Below are 11,380 nucleotides of genomic sequence, written 5' to 3'. Positions count from 1 at the left end.
AGGATTTCTCTGGACTTGGCAGAAATGGGATCTGATCTGCCCTGGCTTGGGAAGAGAGGAGAGCATCCAGGAGGTCTGGCAGGCAGCCAGTCAGTGGAGGGGCTAGGTCTCGAATTTGAGAGTAAGAGGACCAGTGGAGGGGGCCACGGGTTGCAGGGTGGTAGTAGGGGTGGGACTTCCCAATACCCTGATAGTGAGTGGGTCCTGGGTGTGGTGAATGTATGTGAAGTATCACCAGGGAGCCTGAAGGAGAGTGGGCACGTGTGGCCCTCAGAATATGGAAGATGAACCCTTGGGGTCAGACACAGCGGGGCGGGGCGGAGCTCACCAGACAGCAGGTCGGGCTGGCCGCCCTGATACACCAGGAGGCTGAGCTGCAACACCAGCTGCGGGGCGCTGCGCAGGAAGGTCTCCAGCAGCCGCAGCATGCTTACGTCCGCGCTCTCGAACAGCATACGCCAGTAGAAGTGGCGCCGCAGCCGCTCTCCACGCCACCGGCTCTGCAGCCCCAGATACATGGTGCGTAAGTACCTGCGGGAGGCACGCGGCTCTGAGACTCAGGCTCACTCCTTCCCTGCACCCCCCCTCTCCGTCCCACCTGCCCCTTCACCCTGGCGAACACTAGAGGGCAGGTGCAGTCTGTTTCCTCAGCTGTACAATGGATTTAGCGAAAGGATGGAATTCCTTGTTGGGTGGGGCTCTGAATGGGCTCAAGCCCTGCACAGAGCAAGCCATGAATCATCATCATCATTATTGCTGTGGTAGATTGGGACCTTTATAGTGCTGAATTCAAAATAGTGATATTATTACTCCCGTTTTAAAGGTGGGGTAAATGAGACCCAGAGAGCAGAGACAGACGCCTATCATACTGCCCAAGACACACAGCTAGGAAGCAGTGGAACTGGAATTCAAAACCAAGAAGGCTGACCTCTAGGGGTACATTCTAACCATCAGGCCACAATGCCTCTCATTGTAAGCCCTAGTTAGTTCTCAATAGGCTCCTTCAGGATAGGTGCCAAACCCAGTAGCTTATTGGTCTGTTTCCCAACCCCACCTCTAAGTGCCCAGTTCTTCCAACAGGGCAGGGGGGAGCTGTTCATGAATGCTTTCCAGGTATTTAAGACTTCACTGCTTACAATTAGACCATTTTTTTTTCCCAACAAACACCATGACCTGAGCTGTTGTGCACAGATCCTAGTTCATAATGTTCTCCTTCACTGCTGTGTTTTGTATGTGTTGTTCTATCTCCCTGGAAGACCCTGCCTGCCCTGCTCCCCAACTCTGCCCCAGCCCCAGTCTTTGGTAACTCTTACTCTTCTTCCATGGCCCAGCTCTTTCTTTTTGAAATGGAGTACTGTTCAGTTTTGGTTTATAGTGGTACCAGAGACTGAGCCTGGGACCTCAGAGTCTCAGGCACAAAAGTTTCTTGCAGGGGGTCAGGTGATGGTACACCTGGTAAAGCACATACATTACTATGTGCAAGCATCAGGGTTTAAGTCCCTAGTCCCCACTTGCAGGAAAAAGCTTCATGAGTGGTAAAACAGTGATGCAGGGGTCTCCCTATCTCTCCCCCTTCCTACTCAATTTCTCTCTGACCTATCAAATAAGATTTTTAAAAAAGGTTTAACAACAATAACAAAAAAAAGTTGGTTGCATAAACCACTGTGCTATTTCCCCAACCCAAGGGGTAAGTTTTTAAATATGATTTTTTTCTAGGACTACCCTCCAATGCCCCCCCACTGGGGGTGGGCTCTGCATACATTTTCCTAGACTGTGACCTCTGTGAGGGCAAGGTCAACTTGCACACTGCAGATGCTCAATCTGTGTATGATTGCAAGCTTAATTAAATGACACTCTGGTAGGAGGCATGGAAAGGATTCTGAAGTCCTGAGTTCAATTCCTGACTTTATTTCTAATTTACTGAGTAATTTTTGAATATGATTCTCTGTGAGCCTTAGCTAATTCCTTCTAAAGTGGGTATGAGGATTAAATGGATGAAATAAGACTTTGCAACTCTCAGATACTTTCACCATATAGGATGAGAGGGTACCTATACACAAAAAACTTTGGATCTGATATCCTCTCTCTTCCCTGGTTACTTGTCCAATAGCTCCACCCTTGACTATTGTAGCCATAGAACTTATCAACTACAGAATGGTTTCACTCATATGTAGGATGTAGAGAATTGAACATATGAATGGGAAAAAAAAATTCAACCTATATTGAAGACTGGGAGAACTATAGTGGTTATTTATGGGGGTAGAGATGAGGACACAGACCATTGGTGACGGAACTGATGAGAAAAAAAACAAACAAACCCTACAACAAGAATCACTGAATCACATACCAAGCATGTGTTGATCAATTGATGTTTTCCAGGCCCTTTGCAGTCCATGGGGGAAAAAAAGAGTGGTAAACAGATGTTCTAAGATATTTGGGAACCCAGAGAAAAGATAGGTAACTTTGACTAGGTGAAGGGGTCAGGGAAGACTTCCCAAAGAAGAGACATTTGATTTTATGTTAAAAGCCAGGGGATGTTTGAAGGCATCCAGGGGGTGAGAGCATATCCCATGTGGAAGAACCAGCTGAGGCAAAGGCAAAGAGTCTTTTAGTGGGATGTTTAGTGGTTTGCTGGGCAGGAGTATAAAGAAACTAGACTTGTGAAGGACATCAAGTTTGGAACTGACACATTCATATTTTATTCTAAATCTGAACCTACCCCAGCACCAGGGATGATGTGATCAGCTCCATGGCTTAGAAAGCATGCTCTGGAGGCTGGCTTGGAGGGAAGCCAGGAGAAGCTGGGGTTTGGTCCAGGCTGGAAATGACAGGGTTGAGATAAGGCAAGGCACAGAGGAGTGGCAGAGAGCAGAGCTGGAGATGGCCAGAGCTGAATGGAAAGAGAAGAGAACCAAGATGGTCCCCGGAGCGTCTGTAGACCCTGAACACAGACCACTTTCCCCAGCTTCCATCACCCTCTGACCTCATTCCCACTGTTCCAGCTTTGAACAGGAAGGAGAGACCAGCTGGTCTAATGTGAAGGGGCCTGGGGAGTTGTGGGAGGATGACACTGTGGAAGTTTCTCTCAGGCTGGAAGACCATCTGTTTCCCAGCCCAGGTCAGCATGAGAGAGGCCCTGGCCGGGCCAGCATCCATCATCACCATCTGACAGGCTGCCTGCCCACCTCCCGCCCACTCCTGCCCCCTCCTCTGCCAGCTCCCAGCTAAAAGCAGACAAAGAGTTCGCCCCACCCAGGGAGGCTCTGAGTCATGGCAGGGAAGGCAAAAGGAAAGGAAGAAGGCCCTCTGAGTCCCCAGAACATGGAGTAAGTAAGGTACGTGGAAGGACCACACCACAGGCTATGGATGAAAGGGCTGGATTCAGCCTCACTCTGACCCCATTTGGCAACAGGACCTAAAACTGTGCTGTTCCTTCCAGCTGGCACTACGTGTTCACTGCCAAGGGACTACAAGGTTTTCATGGGCCTAACAAAACATTTGAGGCCAGGAAGAAAATTTGGCTCTAAAATGGGGAAAACTGCAGAATCAAAATTAATAAATGTTTAATTAAACATCTGCAAAACAGAACATAATATCAGTCAGTCAATTGCAATTTGGCTTTTATCTGGTTATATATAATTTACATGTGATGTCTGATGTTTCTGTATTTTACTATGCTTGATAGATGTGGGGCTTACTAAGCCCTTAAAGCTGTCCTGCTCTAGGATATGCAACTTGCTTTCCTGAGCCTCTGTTTCACCTTCTCTAAAAAGAGAGCAGACTTGTCATACTAACTGTGTCACAGTCCCTGGGGTAAGGATGAGAAAGGCAAGTTGGTAATATACTGAACTAGTGAGTTTACTTCTAACTCGGCCCTTGATACTGTGCTGCCTTAGATAGTGTCTGCCTCTCTGAGCCTCACTTTCCTCCTACTTGTGAGAATCTATAAATTGTAGAGAGATCAGCACATAGAAAGGGAGAACATATGCTAGTTGGAAGCCTCTGGCTTATCTTAATCACCAAGCAGTCTTTCTAGAAACTTCCTCCAGGAAGCCCACTCTATTCCACTGTTTGAAAGGAAGTTGATTTTCATGGCAAGTGAGACTGGTACCACCTACATAGAAGGATGCTCCTTCTGAGGAAAAGGAATTCAACCTTATGGTGTGTGTGTGTGTGTGTGTGTGTGTGTGTGTGTGTGTGTGTGCATGCGCAAAAGTGCACATGTGCCTTCTCTCCTCCCAAACACACCTCATCAGTTCTGTACATTGTCTCCCCTGCTGCCACTCTGCTCTGGACCACCATTATCCTTTGCCTTCTCTGTGTTTACTCCTACCCTGTGTTCACTCCTACCCACCCCCTTGCATCCCATTTGCCACATGGCAACTGGTGGGATATTTTTAAAACCTGTCAGATCATGTCATTTCCCTTCTCAAAACCTTCCCAGGGCCTCCCATCACACATGGAACAAAATCCAAGCATCTCCCTTTGGCTTACAGGCCCTAAACCATCTGGTCCTGCCTGCTTCTCTCACATCCTCTCAAGCCACTGTTTCATTCCTTCTTAGCACTGCATAGGCCCTGGGGGTTCTCTGAACACAGCCAAGTCCATCCTGAACTCAAGATATGTGCACTCATGTCCTGCTCTGCCTAAACTTCTCCTTCCCCACATCCGTCTATGACTGTGTTCTCTTGCTCATCTCAGAGAAGCCTTTCAGGTCACATAGCCCAAGTCTGCCCCATGTCAATCACTCTGCCCTCACATCACTCTCATCTATTACATCGCCCTGTTGATATTCTCTTACCACACACTACAAAACAATCTTATATACTAATTTATTATTCTTATTTGACCACTGTGACTCTATGATTGTAGGGACCTCATCTCTCTTGATTGCCACTGTGCCCCCAGCATCAGTATACACAGTAGACGCTTGGTAAGTAATTTGCTGAGTAAATAAACAGGAACATTTACTTATGTGTTTACTTAGTGTATCTCTCTTCTGACTTCAGAGGCACTGAGGATTCTCTGCTTGAGTTTACACATCCAGCAGGCAACTATTGTCCTCATTGCTCATTCATTATTCTTCCTCCTCCAGGAAGCCACCTTTGATGTTGCTCACTTGGTTGGGCCTTCCCAACCCTGGAAGCTCCTAGCTTTAATCTGCCTGAGGCCAGCAGGAGAGAAGCCAGCAAGTGTGACATCTGTTTACTCAAGGATACCAAAAGCCATTTCTCCCAAACCCCACTGACTGCACAAGCAGGCAGCAGGGCCAATAAATGGAAAGAACCCACTGCCTTTTCCCCAGGCCTAATGGTATTTGTGACCCAGGAGGGAAAGGATGGGAGAAGGATGAGGACACTCCACATCTCTGAGAAGCCAGGAGACTCCTGCCTTGTGTCTGGAGCACCCTGCCTCTCTCCTGTTCTTTGTTTCTAGGTTACCCAAATCTCTAGTTTGAACTCAGTCTCTAATCAAGTGGTTAGGCCTGGCTTGAGTCTGGGCCTGTTCCCATGTCTGCATTCAGATCCTGAGCCTTTCTCTTCCTCTCCCTGTCCCTCTTCCTGTCCCTGTCCCTGTCCCTGTCCCTGTCCCTCTCCCTGTCCCTCTCCCTCTCCTTCTCCTTCTCCCTTTCTCTCTCTCTCTCTCTCTCTCTCTCTCTCTCTCTCTCTCTCTTTCCCCCCTGTGTCTGTGCACCTCTGTCAGTCAGCTTCACTCTGGGACCCTGGCCCATCAGTCCACCTGTCCATCCCTTAGACTATGGGTCATGTAGTCTCACAAGCACTCTACCCATCTGTTGATCTTAGTCAATCTGCCCTGGGGTTCTGGGTCAGTGTATCTGTCTGCTATCAGAGGCCAGGAATATCAGTCTGTCTGTCCCTCAGACAGCACAACAATCATCTACCTCCTTGGATGCTCAGCCTGCTTTTCTGCCCGCCTTTCTGTATCTTGGAGACCGTGTTGGTCTGTCTCTCTGTCTTCCAGTCTCTTGGTTGCTAGGTCCATCTGCTGGTCCGATGCTCAGCTCATGGCTCAGCATGACTGCCAGCTTTCCGGTAGTCCTCCCCACCTGCTCCTCCTCTCTCCGGATCTAGGTCTCTCTGTCTGTCTGTGTCTCTCACATCCTCAGCTCCTCCATCTGTCAGTGTCGGCACTTCCGAGTGTGTGTTCTCGCCCCTCTCCACTCCCCCTCACAGCTCTGGGCCAAAAACACAGCAGCTTCCAGAGGCTCCCCCGCTCTGGCTCCATCCAGGAACCTCCTTCCCTCCCCACCTTAGCTGGCTTTCTTCTTCAGAGTCCCAGCTGGGGAAGTGGGACATCCCCTCTCAACTGAACCTATTACTGCTCTGTACGTCTATAGGGGAAAGTGTGCAGGTGATAACAACAACTCATACTTGTTGATCACTGAATGTGATAAATCATGCTAAGTCCTTATATGCATATATTGTCCAGTTCTTATAGCAAATCTTTGAGGTGGGTACTATGATTATCTCATTTTGCAGGTAAAGAAAGTGAGTTTCAGGATGGGGGAGATAAAATAAACGTTATGAAAAAAGACTTTCATGCTTGAGGTTCCAAGATCTCAGGTTCAATCCCCTATACCACCATAAGCCAGAGATGATCAGTGCTGTGATGAAATAAAATAATATTAAAATTAAATTAAAAAATAAAATTCAGAAAGAGGCTGAAATTTGAATAAAGTCACATGGTAAATTTGTATTTAACCCAGAACTCTGACTTGGCTCTCCCTGGACCTCTGAACCAGAGATGGGATCAGGTGTGTGTGTGTGTGTGTGTGTGTGTGTGTGTGTGTGTGTGTGCGCGCATAGGGGTGGGTGTGGATGAGTCTCCTCCCATCCAGTCTTTCAGTTTCTTTAGTTGCCTACATAGTCACATGGAGAACATGCAATTTGCTGCCCTGGAGGACCCATGTTGGACAGGGATGAACCTAGAAGTTTCACCTGGGATTATGTGGGTTTAGAGAATACTGATAGAGAGGTGACGATAGTCACCAAGTGTCAGAAGACCTGGTTCAAGTTCTTCACCAAACTTTCTGAGGAAGTCCACCCCTTTTGTTGTCTTCAATCTTGCCTTAGAAAATGAACCCAAATAATCTGATTTTTTGTCTGTCAAAAGTCCATTTACCTATATAGCCAATTCTGGTAACATTCAGGCCTAATATTTGTGTCCTGAACACAAGTACTTCTCCCTAACCCATGTGACCATTCTGTTCAAGTCACCTAATGCCAAGCAGCACAGCCTTGGTCTCCTTCCTCCCATCTCTGTCTTCTCAGAGCTGGACCCATGCCCTGTGGTGAAATGGGGGAGTCCTGATTTGGGATGAGTTCTGATTTTTCTGCCTGTTGACCCTGAGCAAGTCACTTCTCCAAAATTTCTGTAAATGCCACTGAGTCTCCTTCTGTCTGGATCATCCTAATCTGTGCCCTGGCAGCTGGTCTTTTGCCTTCAACCTTTGTCTCCCTCTAATTCTGTTCCCAACAGTCAGAGTACTACTCCCCTCTAATCTCATTACTACTTTTCTCAGGAACATTTCTGGAGCTCCCCATGGATTTAAAATAAAGACCAAATCCTTCACCATTTCCCACCTCAACTCATTTCACTTCTCTGAGCTGCAGCCATTCTGACTGACTACTTGCTGCTCTTTCCCAACTCAGGACTCTGTCCGTGTTGCTCCTTTGCCTGAAACTCCCTTGTTCCTTCACTTGCCTAACTTCAGTGTTTATGTCAGATCACAGTTCAGCGGCTACTTCCAGAAAGCCTTCCGTGACTACTACTCCTTTCCCAAGGTAGGCCAGGCCCTTCTCCAGTTGTACTGTTTTCCTCTGTGTGGGAGTATGGAGTCCTGTTGGAGCATGTCTAAAGCCCATGGAATATGGTTGTCATTCAGTGTTGTCATGATGTTTAATTAATGCCCAGGCTCCCCATTAGACTGAGCACTAAATGGGCTATGCCAGTTTTGCTCACCACTGTATCCACCAGAATTTAGCAAAGTTCCTGACACATGGTAGGTAGTCAGAAATGCATAGTGAATGGCAAATAAAGTTCCCTTTTTCTGAGACTCAGTTTCCTCACTTAGAAAATAGAATCATAGGAGCCAACTGGTGGTATACCAGGTTAAGTTCATGTATTACTGTGTGCAAGGACTGGGGGCTTGAACCTGCAGGAGGGAAGCTTCATAAGTGGTGAAGCAGTGTTGCAGGTCTCTCTCTATATATATATGTATATGTATATGTATATGTATATGTATATGTATATGTATATGTATATGTATATGTATATGTATATGTATATGTATATATCCCTCTTCCATCTCAATTAATTAGTTAAAAAGAAAATAGAATCGTCGGGTGGTAGCGCAGCGGGTTAAGCACACGTGGTGCAAAGCACAAGGACTGGTGAGGATCCCGGTTAGAGTCCCCAGCTCCCCACCTGCAGGAGAGTCACTTCACAGGCGGTGAAGCAGGTCTACAGGTGTCTATCTTTCTCTCCCTCTCTCTGTCTTCCCCTCCTCTCTCCATTTCTCTCTGTCCTATCCAACAACAACATCAATAACAACAACAATAACTACAACAAGGGCAACAGAAGGGAAAAATTTTTTTTAAAAAGAAAAAAAATAGAATCATCAGGTTCACAAACCTTGATGGCAGTAAGGACTCTAACAAAGCACACAGAAAGTCTTTATGAGTGACAGTTATTTTCTGGGGTGGGCAAAGCCCTAAAGAAGACCCCACCCTGTGAATCACTCTGAAGAATTTCTCTAACCTTCTGCCTCCTGAGGAGAGATTCAGTGGGTCCCAGGAAAGCCAGCTTCAGAATGGGCTTCATCTCTACCAGAAACTAGTTTGGAAAGTCCAGTGTCTCCTTTCCCTGGGGGCTGCTGAATCACATAGTTCTTTACAGCCACCCATGTTGGTACCATGCCCAACACTGAGCCGGGCATTTTATGAGTACCTTATCATCACTTTCTGATTTCAATGCTACCTTTTAAGGTGGGATTGAGCAGAGGGGTTCAGAGGAGGAAATGGCTTGTCCTAGATGCCACAGACAGTAAAAGATGGAGCCCAGTTCTAAACTCAGGTCTCCTTTCTCCCACTGACTTTTCCCCCTTCACACGTGAGTGCCGTTACCCACACAGCTTGTAAGGCAGAGCATATGAAGCACATTCACATTCTCCATTCACTCATTTAAAACATGAAACATAGATCGAGTATTAATTATATGACAAACACTAGGGACAGTGCAGAGAACAGCTGGACAGCCATAGTTCCTACTGACAAAGAGACAGACAATATATAAGCCAGTAAATCAGACCATTTCAATTTGTGACGTATATATTTCAAAAGAAAATAAGATAAAATGACACAATGACAGGAGGTGTTCCAAAGAAGTCTTTTGAGAGAGGGGTAGGAGATTTGAGAAGATCTCTCTGAGGAGGTGACACTGAGTTGAGATAGAAAGAATAGGTATTTGACTGGCATTGGGGAAGTCCTTTTTAGGCAGAGACCCTGAGGCTGGAATGAGCTTAGACTGCTGTGGGGCAGCTAGAGAGGTGTGAAGTGGAGAGGGTGTCAGGGGTGGGATGCTAGAAGAGGGGTCACACTGCAACAGGGGAGATCCTAGAAGGGGGTCACACTGCGATGGGGGGGAGCCTGGACATTAATTAAACATCATGCCAACACTGGATGACTGTCCCTAAAGGTCATGGGGTGACACAGTCTACTGCTCCTCCAGGAAAACACTGGACCCTCATTATACAGCTACTAGCAGTGACCCTAGAAGTTCTTGGGGGAAATGGCCCAAAAATCCCTTTCCCACCTACCCACTCCTCCAAGTTGAATGCTCCTTCAAGGATGCAAAAGGGGACCTTCCTGGGTATGGCAGCCAAGTGAGTCATAAATGTCAGTAAAGAACGCGATTTTACAAGTTTGGCTCCTATTTTGTGAGGTGCTAGGAACTGAGCTGTCACCTCCTCCTTAGCAGCCCCCTCAAGAGTCACAGCACCTCTTTATATGCTGGGCTCAGGTCAATCATTTCCTTGTCACTAATTTTAGGCTCAGCCTAAAAAGCCAAGACCCTTTCCTATCCTTACTTGAATAGCTAGCTCTTAGCCAGTGCTCTCCCCCCCACCCCCCAGAGAAACAGGAAACCTCTCCAGCAAAACATTGGGATGAGCTTAGCAAAGCAGAAAGTAAACTCAAGACTCATGTTCCTGGGTGGAGGGTAGACAGCATAATGGCTATGCAAACAGACTCTCATACCTGAGGTTCCAAAGTCCCAGGTTCAATCCCCTGCACCACCATAAGCCAGAGCTGAGCAGTGCTCTGGTTAAAAAAAATTAAAAAGACTCATATTCCAGTCTAGTGTTTTCCTCCTCCCTCTTGGTACCCCTGTGTAGAACTGTGATGTCATGGAGCAGTGGAACAGAAGGGTTAGATTCTAGTTTCCGAATGGCATCTGAAGGTACTTAGAGATCAAGACAGTGATGGAGCATTACTTCTCCTTCCTCTCCCTCTCCCTCTCCCCCTTCCCCTTCCCCTTCCCCTTCCCCTCCTCCTCCTCCTCCTCCTTCTCCTTCTCCTTCTTCTTCTTCTTCTTTTAAATTTTCCTTTTTGTTGCCCTTGTTGTTTTATTGTTGTAGTCATTATTGTTGTTGTTATTGCTGTTATCATTGTTAAATAGGACAGAGAGAAATGGAGAGAGGAGGGGAAGACAGAGAGGTAGAGAGAAAGATAGACACCTGCAGACCTGCTTCACTGACTGTGAAACAACTCCCCTGCAGGTGGGGAACCTGGGGCTCAAACAGGATCTTTACGCCAGTCCTTGCGCTTTGCCACGTGCACTTAACCAGCTGCGCTACCACCTGACTCCATGGCATTACTTCTATCTGCTTTTGGTCTGGCTGTGGAGTCCTTGATAATAGGACTAGTGCTAATGAGAGACTCTGGGAGCAACAGATGGGAGCCCTGTCTAGACAGGCAGCAGCCCCTCAGCTTCAGCTGATTATTGTTCTGAATGGGAACCCAGTGTGGCTGAAATTTCAGTTTTTCACCAATGGCTGGAAATTATGATATTTGTGCAAAAAGAAAAAAAAAACAATTTGGAAGCACTGGCAATCAGTTAAAAAATAACATATGAGTTTTTTGTTTTTTTAATTTCTTTATTGGGGAATTAATGTTTTACATTCAACAGTAAATACAATAGTTTGTACATGCATAACATTTTTCAGTTTTCCATATAACAATACAACCTCTACTAGGTCCTCTGTCATCCTTTTTGGACCTGTATTCCAACCCCCCAGAGTCTTTTACTTTGGTGCGATACGCCAATTCCATTTCAGGTTCTACTTGTGTTTTCTCTTCTG

The 11,380-nt window shown here is 46.7% G+C and overlaps 1 protein-coding gene across 2 annotated transcripts in view; it reads right to left on the bottom strand.

Moving 5' to 3' along the window:
• The window catches only part of XKR7 (XK related 7), a 33,650-nt gene that overhangs the window by 8,302 nt on the left and 13,968 nt on the right, over positions 1-11,380 (bottom strand). For both annotated transcript variants that reach the window (XM_007523064.3, XM_060188273.1), the window contains exon 2: positions 329-531. In XM_007523064.3, coding sequence (XP_007523126.2) covers positions 329-531 — 203 coding nt within the window. The remainder of the gene's footprint in view (positions 1-328; positions 532-11,380) is intronic.

Source organism: Erinaceus europaeus, chromosome 1 (genome assembly GCF_950295315.1).
Source record: "Erinaceus europaeus chromosome 1, mEriEur2.1, whole genome shotgun sequence".
NCBI classification, from domain to species: Eukaryota; Metazoa; Chordata; class Mammalia; order Eulipotyphla; family Erinaceidae; genus Erinaceus; species Erinaceus europaeus.
This window is presented reverse-complemented; position numbering and strand designations above follow the sequence as displayed.